Source organism: Pollicipes pollicipes, unplaced genomic scaffold (assembly GCF_011947565.3).
Source record: "Pollicipes pollicipes isolate AB1234 unplaced genomic scaffold, Ppol_2.1 Scaffold_4881;HRSCAF=5763_pilon_pilon_pilon, whole genome shotgun sequence".
NCBI lineage: Eukaryota > Metazoa > Arthropoda > Thecostraca > Pollicipedomorpha > Pollicipedidae > Pollicipes > Pollicipes pollicipes.
Window position 1 is genome coordinate 15,408,492 of NW_023596576.1, and position 14,433 is coordinate 15,422,924.

The window sequence follows — 14,433 nt, forward strand, 5'->3', positions numbered from 1 at the left end:
ACAGGTGGCTGGACATGGTGATAACTAAGCCAACCCTACACTATAGGGTGGGCGGCTGGACACGATGTTGACTACGTCAACACCTTATGCATGGGAGCGGTGTCTGGACATGGTGTTAGCTAAGCCAACCCTACGCACAAGAGTGGCTGGCTGGACATGGTGCTGACAAAGCCAATCCTATGCAGGAGAACAGGAGGCTGGACATGACATTAACTAAGCCAACCCTACACAACAGAACATGTGGCCAGGCATACATAGTGTTCATAAGGCCAACCCTACACATGAGAGCAGGTGGCTAGAAATGGTGTTACTTAGCCAACCCTCCACACAGCATGCAAGTAGCACTGCAAAGTGCTCACTAAGCCAGCCCTACACACAAGAGCTGGTGGCTGGACATATTGTTAACTAAGCCAACCCCACACACAGGAGCAGGTGGCCGCAGTATACCCCAATCAGGTCGCTGGGTATTTGGATATCCATATCAAGTACCTCTCTTGGTGAAACATAGCCACTGTGGACTCCCAGCAGGTCTTAGCAGTTGCAATATTAGTGTGTATCATAAAGGTGATGGGCCATGCCCAGCCCAGCAGCAAGGATTATCCTATTGTTGAAATCATTGCCCCAAACATCAGTTTGGTACTTCTGGCAACAGCCTGAAGTCCTGGACACTCAAGATGGCATCCAATGTGTTGTGCCATGTTTCAAAACAATGGGCCATTTTTGTCTTAGGATGACAAGATCCCTGGATGTACCCCAGGCATCATATTATGACCACATCCCTGGTTCCCTGCCAAAGAACTTCTTTTAATTCTCCAGAACTTGGTCAGACCAAGTCTTACACCCACTACCCCGCAGCGTAAGCACAGTTATGCATCTGGAGTGGGTGAAAAAACAAAAATTTTCTTCATGAGAGAAGCAAATATTAACAATCCCTAATATTCACAAACTTTCAACCAACTTCCCATGAAGGCACTCACTAACTAACCCAAACATCATGCCTCAGGCAAAAACCATAGCTGCCTTGGCTCTTCTCAGAACTGAAATTTTATCTGAGTGGATTTGATAGTTTTAAGAGATGTTGGTTACTTGGATCATTTTGCTGGAAGCCCAACTACAAACCAGCCAATGGAAATAGCACAACCAAGAATGATGGACCATTTATAAAGCATAATGGAGCAACTGCATACCACCATTCTATGCTAACATCATTCATATGTTTAACATACCAGAAATCAAGGTGAAGTACATGGCAAACCAGTGGTAAAACAATAAAATATAAAAGTTGAGTGGAACTACCTTTTTATTCTGCTGGCTTGTCTGACCATCCTCCATCTTCCAATCTTCATGTATTCAGTCAAGCATTATCCTGGAAGCAGTAATTTGCATGCTATTAAATATTTTTATTGTTGTAAAATTTTAATACTGGCATAACCCAACTGCCCAGGCTTTCATTTCTAGCACCAAGTGCTATAAATTTATGATCCAAGACATCAACAAAAAATACATTTCCTTTTCTATATAATGCCAATCCCTATTTCATACCCGAGAACAGAAATAAAGTAAAAACAGAACAAAGGTCTGTGCATGACAATGTTAAATGCTCCACTTCTTACACCTTGCAGCAAGGTTAGTGGCAACCTTTCAGATGATAAATTATAGTTATGCCAACACGCACTGAGGACTTGCCTGGCGAGTCCATAAGGACTTACCCATGACAGAAATATATGTTTTAAATCTTCATTTTATAATGGTGACTACCAACTATTGCATTCTGAAATAACATAACACCGATCTTGATGCTGGATATTTTAAATTTTTACCCGCCGACAGCGGCATATCTAAGCGCCAATACCTCGCCACAACACCGGGAAAACCCGCACTTATCCCAGAGCTCGAACGACAAAACAGCTCAATGCCCAAATACTACGACCAGTTACTGGCTGTAACGCCTCCAACCCACCTTCCCACACACTGTAAACAAAATGAGTACCTGCCCACCACCCAACCGCCGCACCTCCTCCTCGCTCTTCCTTTCCACGATTGCCAGACTGCGACGAAAATCCCCATGTCATGCTGAGCAGCCACCAAAAATCCCTAGATGCTGCGATCTGCGGAGAGGATTTGTGATCGAACATACACCAACATCTTATATTGTTCGATCTGCACTGATGTTAAAATACTTTTTACGTATAGTATCAATCTTAACAAATGCATCCGTGCCCATGTACATTCCTCGAGATAAAAAAATAGGGGAAATGAAGGATCCTGATGAATTTGCGACCTTCGAGCAGGAAGGATGACGTCTATACCGAGCTTACCATTCATCGTACTCATTGACCTATACAATGATCGTACTAAAGTCTTAGGTAAGACAGCAACAATATCATTCCTTGTAGAAAAACCAGGGGGATGGAGAGATAGATTTGATATTTAGATGATTTAGTTCCAGATTTACTTTGGCACTACCATTTGACCAATGACATAAATCCCTTCGTTTTGACATAAAATCCTTTCGACAAAGACATAATGCCGAGATATCAACGCCTTTATCTTTACATTCTCTTGTTTCTTTACGAGGAATAATGAGATTACCTCTGATTATATATGTGCGTCATACTCTTCGCAAATGCACCTAACAACTCTCTTGAAATCTTATTTTACCAGGGATAGTGTCTAGATTTCTCTAGTTCGAATCGTAATAGCCTTTACCGTCATAGCCAAGGTCTTGATCATAGCAGACCATGTGAAGTGCATGAATTACCGATACGCAAAGGCAATGCTTAGTTGCAGATCAGCAGACTTCAGCGATGCCAAAACACCTCCGCATGACCCGAATTCACCAATCTTGGGCAATCAGCGCACGGAGCGCCCAACAAAGGCACGAAGCATTCCAACTTCAATTGGCTGTTCCTGCAAATTTGGGCGTTTCTTCGCAGCATTCACTGCACTGAAACAGGCTTAGAACTCCATAAGTTTTGGTTATTTGCTTGATCAGCTGTTTGGTATGTTCATGGGCATATCGATGGGAGCTTACTATCGATAGCAAGCAGTCGCTAAGAAAAGCTAGCCCGATGTTGAGATGCTTGCCATTTTTACGTTCTAATAGTTTCGAGATGTTTGAAACAAGCATGGCTCGTATTTTTTCGTAGATTTACACTGAGAGAGTGGTAGCTTAGAATCAAAGCAATCTCCTTTTACGATAGCTTTTGGTAGCCTTGTTTCCAATATTGTCGTTGTTTACTTCAGTCTGTGATTATGTATGCATGCAAACCTTTTATCATAAATTGGTATATACAACAATTAGTGGCATAAATCGCCTTCATTATTCATGAGATTAGTGCAGTTAGGTAAGTGTGTGAAAGCGCTATCGATTTCAGAGTTGCTGAAACCGGAAAAAAACACGTACGGGTAGTTGTTGTTGAGCCCACTCTTTTACCAAGCCCTTGTCTTCCACGACATCCCTTGTGCTATCAGGACACTGGGAGGTTGTGCAATTGGTGAGTTTGCCGTATCCATGCGTGTGCGGCGAGTGGTGGTGCCGCCTTCCTGGGCATAGTGGTATTCTGTTTCGGCGTATGCCCGGCGTGAAACATCGAGGTAGGTGATGGTGGGATTGTTTGGTTTTTGTGTACCTACTATTGCTGGAGCGGCTGGGTTCATTACCTTCATAATCATGCTAAGGAAATCACACTTGTCACAAAGTCATGAACTCACGTGAACATCTTTCGAACAGATGGGTGCTAGTTCATTTGTCATTTCTAGTGTCGTACCTTCAAGTGGTGTTAAGTGGTGTTGAAACAGTCATTAGGTATGGCTTGGTGTCATGTCAGTCATAGCTGAAGTTCCATGCAGCTGTCATTGTTTATTGATGTTTTGAGGCGCATCAACTGCAGTGACCATTCACACCCAACTGTTTAGTGCCCAAAGATTTCTGTAGTTTTATGTGCAGTGGAGCAACTGAGCGTGTCGTGATTTGTGAAAGTATATCTGTGGGGTCTGTTTTGTAAGCTGCAGCCCAGACTGCAAATGATGCATGCTGTACCAAACATCCTTGGTGTAGTAGGAACATTTTGACAATAATTTGAGTGTTTTCTCCCTATAAATCAGAGTGCTCAGAAACTTGGTGCACTGTCTCCACCAATTTCAGTGTGCAGGGGTCATGCCTTATGTTATTATAATTTTGTTCAGGGCATTTCAGGCAGAACTACTCCCAACATATTTTTAGGTAGAATTAAATTGTAATTCAATTTTTGTTTGACATTACTTGAGTTTGTACTTTGGAGCATACATTCACCAGTTTTAGTGCTCTAATGTTGTGTGGTTATGAGGGCACATGGTGGATGGATTTGTTGCAGGCTGGAATGTAGCAACCTGCAGAATAAAGGTGTTATGTTGATGTAGCAACAAATTTGCTGCTCATCAGCTAATTATGCATCATTGTTCATGGCTTAAGCCTGTCATAATGCCACTTTTACTATGGCATGTCAGTTTTTCCTGCCCTAAAAACTCTTGGTGCTGTCTTTAAAGTTTAAAGGCTTTTTCTTTCAGCATGACTAATGGGTGTCTTTCTTCCAAGGTGCCCAAGAAGAAGTGAAGAGGATGGGGATTTTCACCAATAGCTCACCATTTGATGGTGACGTGGGTGAGTTATATCATACATTACAAGCATTTCATGTATTTCCTATGATTAATGCCATCTATCCTAAATCCATAATTGTTATTGCATAATTCATGCATCAAAATTGCATGGGATATATGGCAGGGGCTGAAGAATGATGTTTTGTGCTCAGGCATAGGTTCAGGTGCAGAAATATGCATGTTCCTGCTATGTTCAACACAAGCACTGGTGTCAGAAGTTGTCTGGACAGATGAAAGCCAAAGGAAAATCATCAGATATATGTTTTTCATGCTCCAAATTGTGATGTTGGTATACCACAGTTATCCTCATTTATATTATTAAGATGTGGCAGTTATAGCTATCACTGCAAAAGCCTGTTTTATCTATCAAGCATTTAGTGTCCCAATAGCAATGATAACATAACTCATGAAATGCCTTGTCAGTGGTAACATTTCATTTCTGGAGAACAGCAAGTATGAAGTACAGATGTGACAATTAATGTGGTACTACTATTATTCTTATGCTAGTCCAGAACTGCATGTACTGCCACCCTTCCTCAAAGCTGTCATTCACTGGACCAACTGAGGTCAAACCACACTGGTCCTGTCACATTCATTAGATGCATCACTCAGCTCATGAGAGTGTAAATGTGATGGCAATGCACCTGTATAACTGATTGAATCCAGACAAATGTGAGTGTGCTGGGCCTGCTGGAACATGCCTGTCAGTGATTATCAATGTGTGTCTGTCATCACCCATGTGGGCCTGGTGCTAGTGCTTTCAGCTGAGGCACTGTGACAGCAGTGTTGTAATATTCAGCCACTTGGAAAGCAGAGACCCAGTGCTTTCACACACTGTTGCACCCCAGATTGTGGTTTGCTGCCTGGTGCCTCTGTCCTCAGTCAGAATTGGCCAATCAGCATCAAGCTGGATGGTGTTGAACCCTGCATAGATGTGCTTGAGACCTGCATGTGGACTGGGCAGATCAGATATTATAAGTTTGCATCAACAAGCAAAATTTTAGCAGCAAAAAGTGTCATGGGCTGTAGCTGCCAGGGATACAGAAGTCTGATTGCCTGCATTTATATTTACATTATTCATGCTCTAGATATCAGGCCATTGTGGTGGTTGGGGCTGTAAGGCCAACAAGTCACAAATTTATTGATATTGTGCTATGTAACTAGGGGTTTAGCAGCTAGTTCCTGTTGGTGTTTAAGCAAGTTGTTGGATGGCTGCCTTGGTTCTTTGGTATTTCTTCACCAATGACATTGATTAAACCTTTAAAAAGTAGTTACTTCAAGAATAGCTTAGTGCCGGGTGATCTCACCAAAAATCACTGTAAGATGTAGAGCACAAGACCTCCTTGTTTCCACCCTCATCAGGGTTTCATGCCTTAAACTGTGTGGGAGAAAACTCAGGAATGATCATGCATATAGTCCAATGCCACTGTTTTGCCAGACCAATTTTAGTCAAAGTCTTCAGTCAAACTCAAACTCAATCTGCAAGCTGGTGTGTGAGCCATATGATTTGCCATCATGCATCACCTGTTTGAGATGTGCAAGTGATTGCTGGTGTCAGGGAAGCCTGTGTACAAACTCAGTGTAGTAGGCTGAAATGTGTTGCCCTGGTAACCACATTGCTACTTGTGGTGAGGGTCCTCTTGTGGCAGTGACAGCAGCAACTGAGGTTTGGTGTGTGGGCACATGGACCCAAGCTGGTTAGCACCAGACAATCTTTTTAATGATATTGACCAATGTGGTGTGATGCTCTGCTATAAGGTCATCTGCTTCACCAGTATTGGAATGCAAGCTATACAACTAAAGCTAAAGCTAAGCTATACAAGCTAAGACAACAAAGACAAACAATCAGAACCCTGAAAATGACTGAGTTACAGTTGTTATGTGGTCACTTACTGATCCTCAACATGCCAGGAGGTACTAGTTTAATGATTTTATCAAGCAAACACTGGCTGTATTGTCAATACCTGGTTATATTGTCAATACTAGACATATTTTTGGCAGGTGCTCAATCATATGTGACCACTGGATCATAATGGTGTGTCGCCAGAGTTGGCTTGATAATGTCATTTAACCAGTTCTGTGTGGTATATTGAATGTTGATATCCATAACATATCTAAGAACTGTACTAGGAACATGTGTAAACTCATGGCCTTGAAAACCTGAAGATTAATGCCTCTTGCTTATACCCATGAAAAATAGCTAAATGAAGAATATACATCCTTGAATGCATCACAGAAGAACTGATTCTTAATTATTAACCTGTCGGGAATGCCCCTGGCCACCTCCACCATCCTCAGGCGGTCATCAAGTTTTCAGGTGGTGGTGGTTTGAGGTTGTGGCGGAAAACTGAGACTCTGGGCGGCCAAATTTGTGATTCTTTTGGTTTAACTTTGGAAGCAGTATTATCGTCGTTGCTGCCAGCTGAGTGAGGTTTGCAGCATTTAATAATGTGATATTTAAATGGTGCTTCTCTTCTCTCTGGTGCCCCTTATTGGCAGTACCTTTGCAGTTTGCCAATGGCCACAAGTTTTTTTGTGGCCCATATTTCTCACTGGGCTATTAACGGATCGTACCGCACCAAGTCGATCAAGTCAATTTCTTGATTGATCAGTCTCTCGGAATCCATACAGAATTGGGAGGTAAATGCCAGCAGGCATTAAGCGTCTCCTTACACAGGCAGAAAATCTCTACTCTTAACAATCCGGCAGCTGGTAACATACAATACTGCGCGAATTGGGTGCGCCGCCGTGGAGGTCCAGAGATAGGTGCCGGACTTATCTGGTGACCTTGGCTACGATTCCCGGGACATTTACGTTTGTAATAGTAATTAGTTATTGACCTGATTGACTGGGTGGGAGATGGCCAGCCAACAATGCGCCAGGCATGGTGGACCGGACGGGGAACAGCCTGCGTTAAGGCATTGTGTGACACGGACAACGTCCCCTGCTGATGAATCTGGACGTAAGAGGTCGGAGCCCAGAGGCAATTGCATATTGGAATGAAATCGTGCGTCGGTCGGGTTTTGGGTTCAGGGCATGTGTATGGAAAACTGAAAACAAACATGGGGTGTCGGGAGGTGCCGGAAGTGGCGTCTTAGTGGCGAATGTGAAACTGAGGCTTATTCGCAATGAAAGCTGGTGTGGCCGCTGCCACGACCACCACACTAGATTTTTCATCAGTGGTTCAGGGCGCACCTGAGACGCTCTGCTTACCCTGCGCACTAGGTCCGAAGCCGCTCGTGCAAACCAGTCGAAGTTATCGGTAGAAAGAATGCGTATCAGCAATTGACACAACTCATGCCGCTACCGAGATAACAGATCCAATGAAACACCATATCGTTCAGTATTAGCCGTCGTGTGTTGGCGTACCAGCTGAAGCCGTGACAGACCTGCACGTGCAGTGAAATAGCCAGCAAACACGCCGGCGTCACAGCCGGAACAACTCCTAACCATCAGCTGGTCTGCGCTGCTCTGACAGCAGCGAGTCAGCCACGTGCTGATGACGCCGAGAGGTCGAGCCGCGCCGGGATCCTCGTGTTATTGGTCTTGTTACCGCCTAATGTGGCTGGGGTGCTTGTGGGACCGCCTGTGTTGACGTCTGCGGCGGCCGAGGAGTCTCGGTAGCCGTGTGAGACCGGCCGTGATGCTGTGCGGCAGAGCGTGTCACCGACGAGAAGAACACGACCGACAACTGGGGCCTGATCATGGACATCTGTGACCGGGCGGGGGCCAACCCCAAGGAGGCGCTGCGCTCGATCGTGCGCCAGCTGAACCACAGAAATCCGCACGTCCAGCTGCAGACTATCACGGTGAGCAGGGGCGGCTCCCGTCCCGCGACTGGGCGCCGGCTCTGGCGCCCACCCCTCAGACGGCCCCGCCACCCTCAAACGGCGGCCGGCTGCAATGGTGGTGATGATGATCATGATGATGATTCTTATTATTGTGATGATGCGTCCCTCTTATCCTCTATCTCGCTTCATCCTGCGTCCTCGCGACACCCGCTTGTCCTGGACAGGATGCATGCGTCAGCCACGAGTGGGCCGAGAGCCCCGTGGGAAGGGGAACCCCGGCCGGGTACCCGCGCATGCGCGGGTTGAAGCTCGGCGGTTGGCCCCCCAGGCGCGTGCACGTCTGTCCCATCGTTAACCATTTTCCTTCATCCCATAGCCCTGAAATGATCATGTCTGGTCGAAAGGGCTCTAATCCAAAAACCAACTATTATTATTGTGATGATGATGACGATGGCCAGTAATGGCTGATGACAGAAGCGGCTAAAGGAGTGTCGACGAATAATGCAGAATAGTAGGCCAAGGCTAAACTTTTTCATTGGACCCATCATGTAATGTGTCTGGAACTTAGAAAGAGGGTTGTTAAGTGACAATAGACTGTTGTTTCTGATCGTTGACTGTCCTGGATCATTCGGTGAAGACGATAGCCGAATCTGTTCTTCGAAAGTAAATGAATATTTCGTAAGCTGTTAAGTGTATTTGCGAGGAGCACTACACATATAGATAAAGGAGTGTTATAGCCTGATTCATCGTAGAAAAACCATGAAATGGAGAGATAGATGCGTTGATTTTTCAGCACCATGCCTTTATATGCCTTATATGCCAACATACATTGATATTCGTTTGGATAGAGGGATATGGTCGAATATGAACGTACCTTTCCCTCCATTTCTTTTTTTCTACGAGGAATAAGGCCATGACGTTTGTTTTACCTGCAAACTGATACTTGTGTTCTTGCTTCAAAACGGGCAGGTTTGCTGGCCTTTTAAGGACAGCATGTTGTAAGTTTCACGAGTGGCAACTTACATGTTGCCACTCGTGGCAACAACACAAGTGGCAACGCTGACAGCACTCTGTCCATCTGATTTCAGTTGCTTGACGCATGTGTCAACAACAGCGGAAAGCCCTTCCATCTTGAGGTGGCCAGCCGCGAGTTTGAACAAGAGTTCAAGAAGCATGTCCTGAGCCAGAGCACTCACAAGCGTGTGGGCTCGAGACTACTGGCTGTGAGTTGGGATGCGCTCGAGGACCTGGATTTGTCGGCACGCCAGCTGTTGGCAGCACCGGGCTGCAGGCCTGAAGTTTGAGAGCCTTTGAATGATATTTGAAACAGCTCCCAGAGCGGTTGAAGTTGGCCACATGTGTTCCGCTGCGTTGAACTCTCGATTGACGCGCCGTAGGGCAATATGAAGCGTACTGCGAGTCCAGCTGATAGCAGAAAGGAATGTTACTCTAACGGTAGTGTAACTGACCTTGCCGAGCTCACTAAGACTGTTTTATGCACTATTTCTGTACCATTAGATGCGAAATCTCTGGAGCTAGGAGCATGTAAACGCCATCTTGTTTGCCCTCGTTTTACCCTGCTCCTACGTGCTATGTGAACATTTGCATTTCGTTGTGCCCGATTGCGTGTTGCTCGGCAACCAAAGGAAACAACTCTCAGGTGCTGCAGCGGAGTGAGCCGTCTGATCCCGTGTCTGATGCCTCAGCTAACCGATCACTCCTTTACATATAAAAACGCAATGGCTCAAAGGGAGGGCAAGTCGTGTCGGGGTGATACCAGGGCAAAACACGGAATTCTCTGTTCCATGCCCGGGTGACCGACTCCAAGTGTTCTGGGGCAGTAATGAATATTGCTTAATTGCTCTGAAGCTTTGCAGTTTTTGTGGCCAAGTTCGCTGTCACAATTTGGGAATGACCATATCTAGATTCGAAAAGTAACAAGGGCCACTCTAGGTTGGCGTCGTATTGTGCCGGGGGTGTGATGCTTGCTCGTTCCCTGTTGTGCCTCGCGCGTGCGGTTCTTGTTATCGGAGTGGATGACCCACTCAGCAATTGAGGCTTCATGGCCTGCTTCTCTGGCAGGAAGGGTAAGCACCATGGGGAATCGAACACCGCACCTTTGGCCGCCCAGACGCGCCGTTCGCAGCTCTAAGCTTCCCGTGCCTGTGGTATCGTGCGTCAGTGTGCCGCGCGTGTCGCGCCGATGCGCGTCATGTGCTGACCGGCCCGTGCCGTGCGCACCCGGTGTGTGACGCCGGCGCCCGCCCCGCCCGGCAGTCGCTGCAGAAGTGGGCCGAGACCGAGTTCCGCACGGATCCGCAGCTGAGTCTGGTGCCCAGCCTGTACCGCAGCCTTCAGGCCGAGGGCCTGTACGCCCAGCTGGCCGACTCTGAGCCGCCCGTCAAGAAGCAGCCGGCGGCCAGCCGCGATCCCAACGTGGTTTCGTCCCAGCAGGAAGAGGATGACATCGCCAAGGGTGAGCGGCGGCTGCTCCCGGCAGGGAGGGAGGGGTGGGGGCACGGGTGTCGCCGGTCGGGCGGCGGGTGCCTCTCCCCCTCCCCCACCCCCAGGGTTTTGTAACTAGCGTTGCGTTGGAGCACAGTCGTGCCGCCACTTTCGACTGCGTCGTGGAAAACGGATGGAGGGTGCCTTGTGACGAAACGATTGCAACGCCAAGAACTAAACAATCGGTTACGTCAATGCAGGTCTGCGGTGTGCTGCATCGCCTCAATATTGGCTTTGAGCTCTTTTCGAGAAAAAAAAACGGTTGTCTCAAAACACCTGTAACGCCAATCCAGATTCACACCAACCTTTGGGCTCTCACGTGTGGATTCCGGAGCGTCCTCCATCTACGTTAATGTTTACGTATCGCCTCCCGCGAGCGGCGACGGGACCCATGACACGCCGCGTTGACGCGCGCCAGCCGGCCGGGCGCCGCGACCCGGTGACCCGGTTCGGTCGGCTGTGGGACACGCGCGCGCCGGCGCGGCTCGCCTCCGGGCTCACGTGACCCGCGCTTTCGCAGCGATCGCGCTGTCCATGAAGGAGGCTGAGAAGTCGCCGCGCACCAGCAGCCTCTACCCGTCGGCGGCGTCGCTGGCGTCGGCCAGCACCTCCAGCTCGGCCCCGGCCGCCGCCGCCACCGCCCCTGCCGCGCCGGCCGCCGGCGCCGCCCAGAAGACGGAGCGGAAAGTGCGCGCGCTCTACGACTTCGAGGCGGCAGAAGACAACGAGCTTACCTTCAAGGCGGGCGAGATCGGTGCGTGGACTGGGGCGACTCGCCCAGCGCTCTGGGTCTGGGATTCGGGGCGCGTGGGGCCGGTAGCATAGCACTTATACGAGGAGTCGGCTTATGATAGGGTAATGAGGCGATGGGTGACGTAGGCAAGTGCGCCGTGGCGTGGTGAAGCCGTTTCGACGGGCCTCTGCCGTGCTGTTTGGTTCCGCTACGAAGCACGTCATCTATCGATTCGCGACAGCTGAGCTTCCACTCAAGGCCAAATGACTGCTTGTCGTCGGGCTTTATGACGCACCAGCCGCTGAGGCTTTATGGCGCCGCCTGCCTCCCGTCCAGGCGGGCAGGGGGTCGCCGCGGGGAATCGAACTCCATACCTCTGGTCACCCAGACGCTGGATCGGGCCACGTGGCTGACCTCACGCAGTCCGCTGTCCCTGTGTATGGCGAACCGCGTGACGGGAACGGCCTCCCCCCCCCCCCCTCATGTGACATCACTGCCGCTAATTGATCCACCGTTCCAGTGCTTGTGACCGAGGACAGCGACCCCAACTGGTGGCTGGGGAACAACCACCGCGGCCAGGGTCTGTTTCCGTCCAACTTCGTCACATCCGACCTGGAGGAGGAGCCGGAGCAGTGGAGTGAGTCGCCTCAAGTCGCTTCCCCCGCGCCCCGTGCGGGCAGTGGCGTCTCGTCCGCTACCACTGCCCGATGCTGTGGTCTGTGCACGATATAGGCTTATTATGTAGTTGACATGCAACTTGTATCATGTGGAATTGGACACTCCTGCCGCCCAAGGCTTCTGAGGGCTTGCATTGCATGGATCATTGTATGCGTACAACGCAATGTATATTATATACACCCACACACACACACACACACACACACACACACACACACACACACACACACACGTGTATATATATATATATATATATATATATATATATATATATATACACGGCGGAGTTTTATCTCGCACGATCTTTTCTTGGGCTTAGTGTCCCCACCCTCGCCTCCGAGTGGGGTTCATTGAGGGTCTGTCAGCTCCTGTAGTGTGTCGGCGTGCGGGAGCTACCCTGCGATATGCGGCGACGTCCATTGATGGGTCTGTCAGCTCCTGTGGTGTGTCGGCATGCGGGACCTGCCCTGCGATGTGCAGCGACGTCACCGGCCTAACATCAGCCTCGTGCGGCGCCGCTTGTTCCGCTGCTGACGCCTCCGTCTGCCGCCCGGTCCAGAGGACGAGCGGCAGCAGCGCAAGTCCGTGCAGTTCAACGAGGAGGTGGAGGTGAAGACGGTGGAGCGCTCCGCCGAGCCGGCCGCCATCGACGAGGCCAAGATCGGCCAGCTGCTGCATCTGCTGAACGAGGCCGACCCGACCGGAGACCGGCCCGACTCGGAGCAGCTGCTCACGCTCGAGGGTAGGTGTGGGGTTAGGGGCCCTCTCAGAGGAGCAGCTGCTCACGCTCGAGAGTAGGTGTGGGATCAGGGGTCCTCTCAGAGGAGCAGCTGCTCACGCTCGATGGTAGGTATGGGGTCAGGGGTCCTTTCAGAGGAGCAGCTGCTCACGCTCGATGGTAGGTATGGGGTCAGGGGTCCTCTCAGAGGAGCAGCTGCTCACGCTCGGGGTAGGTGTGGGATCTCAGAGGAGCAGCTGCTCGCGCTCGAGGTTAGGTGTGAGGTCACGGTCCCTCTCAGGGGAGTAGCTGCTTACGCTCGATGGTAGGTCCTGGGTCGTGTCTGGGGCGACACACCGCGGCCGTGCCTTGATTCCGTCCACAGAGCAGTGTCAGGGGCCGACATACCGGCGGCTGGCCGTGCTGTACTGCCGTCCACAGAGCAGTGTCAGGGGCCGACATACCGCCGGCTGGCCGTGCTGTACTGCCGTCCACAGAGCAGTGTCGGGGGTTGGCATACCGCCGGCTGACCGTACCGCACTGCCGTCTACAGAGCAGTGTCAGGGGCTGACATACCGCCGGCTGACCGTGCCGTACTGCCGTCCACAGAGCAGTGTCAGGGGCCGACATACCGCCGGCTGGCCGTGCTGTACTGCCGTCCACAGAGCAAGTGTCAGGGGCTGACATACCGCCGGCTGACCGTACCGTACTGCCGTCTAGAGCAGTGTCTGGGCCGACATACCGCCGCCTGACCGTACCGTACTGCCGTCCACAGAGCAGTGTCTGGGGCCGACATACCGCCGGCTGACCGTGCCGTACTGCCGTCTACAGAGCAGTGTCTGGGGCCGACATACCGCCGGCTGACCGTGCAGCACTGCCGTCCACAGTGTCTGGTGCCGACGTACCGCCGCCTGACCGTACCGTACTGCCGTCCACAGAGCAGTGTCTGGCGATGGGCCCGCTGATCGACCAGGAGCTAGAGCGGACGGACCGGCGGCACGCCCAGCTCACCAAGATCAGCTCCGACCTGGTGGACGCGCTCAACCTGTACCACCAGCTGATGCGGGAGCCGCCGGCCGGCTCCGGCTTCTATGCGCCGCAGCCGCCGCAGCCCCACCACCTGAAGCAGTACGGCGCGCCCGGCTACTTCGGCGGTATGCCGCCGCCAGGACCGGGCCCCATGCCGCCTCACTCTGCGCCGCAGGTGAGCCGAGCACTCGCCCCTCGCCGGGTGTGTTGGTTAGGGTGTGATAGGTGGCGCTGCGGTCGTCGTCCTGATCACCGGCGGCGGGCGGCTGCTGGCCCCAGCAGCTGTTTAACACATAGGAAGTTCTGTGGCTGCGGAAGGCATGTTTGTTTCCCCGTTGTGT

At 50.4% G+C, this 14,433-nt stretch overlaps 2 protein-coding genes across 7 annotated transcripts in view; one reads left to right on the forward strand and one right to left on the reverse strand.

The window, feature by feature from the left end:
• pins (G-protein-signaling modulator pins) overlaps positions 1 to 2,036 on the reverse strand; it is a 46,736-nt gene extending 44,700 nt beyond the window's left edge. For 2 of the 4 annotated variants that reach the window (XM_037223953.1, XM_037223949.1), the window contains exons 1-2: positions 1,710 to 1,979; positions 1,297 to 1,366 (exon numbers count right to left, since the gene is read on the reverse strand). In XM_037223953.1, the coding sequence (XP_037079848.1) occupies positions 1,297 to 1,332 (36 nt within the window). In that variant the 5' untranslated portion in view covers positions 1,333 to 1,366; positions 1,710 to 1,979. The other 2 variants (XM_037223951.1, XM_037223950.1) reach the window with 2 other exon arrangements.
• A 1,372-nt stretch (positions 2,037 to 3,408) lies between these two features.
• Positions 3,409 to 14,433, forward strand: part of Stam (signal transducing adaptor molecule) — a 20,559-nt gene continuing 9,534 nt past the window's right edge. For 2 of the 3 annotated variants that reach the window (XM_037223927.1, XM_037223929.1), the window contains exons 1-3: positions 3,432 to 3,597; positions 4,577 to 4,642; positions 8,296 to 8,447. In XM_037223927.1, coding sequence (XP_037079822.1) covers positions 3,576 to 3,597; positions 4,577 to 4,642; positions 8,296 to 8,447 — 240 coding nt within the window. In that variant the 5' untranslated portion in view covers positions 3,432 to 3,575. Of the gene's footprint in view, positions 3,598 to 4,576; positions 4,643 to 8,295; positions 8,448 to 14,433 lie in introns of all 3 variants that reach the window. The other variant, XM_037223928.1, reaches the window with a different exon arrangement.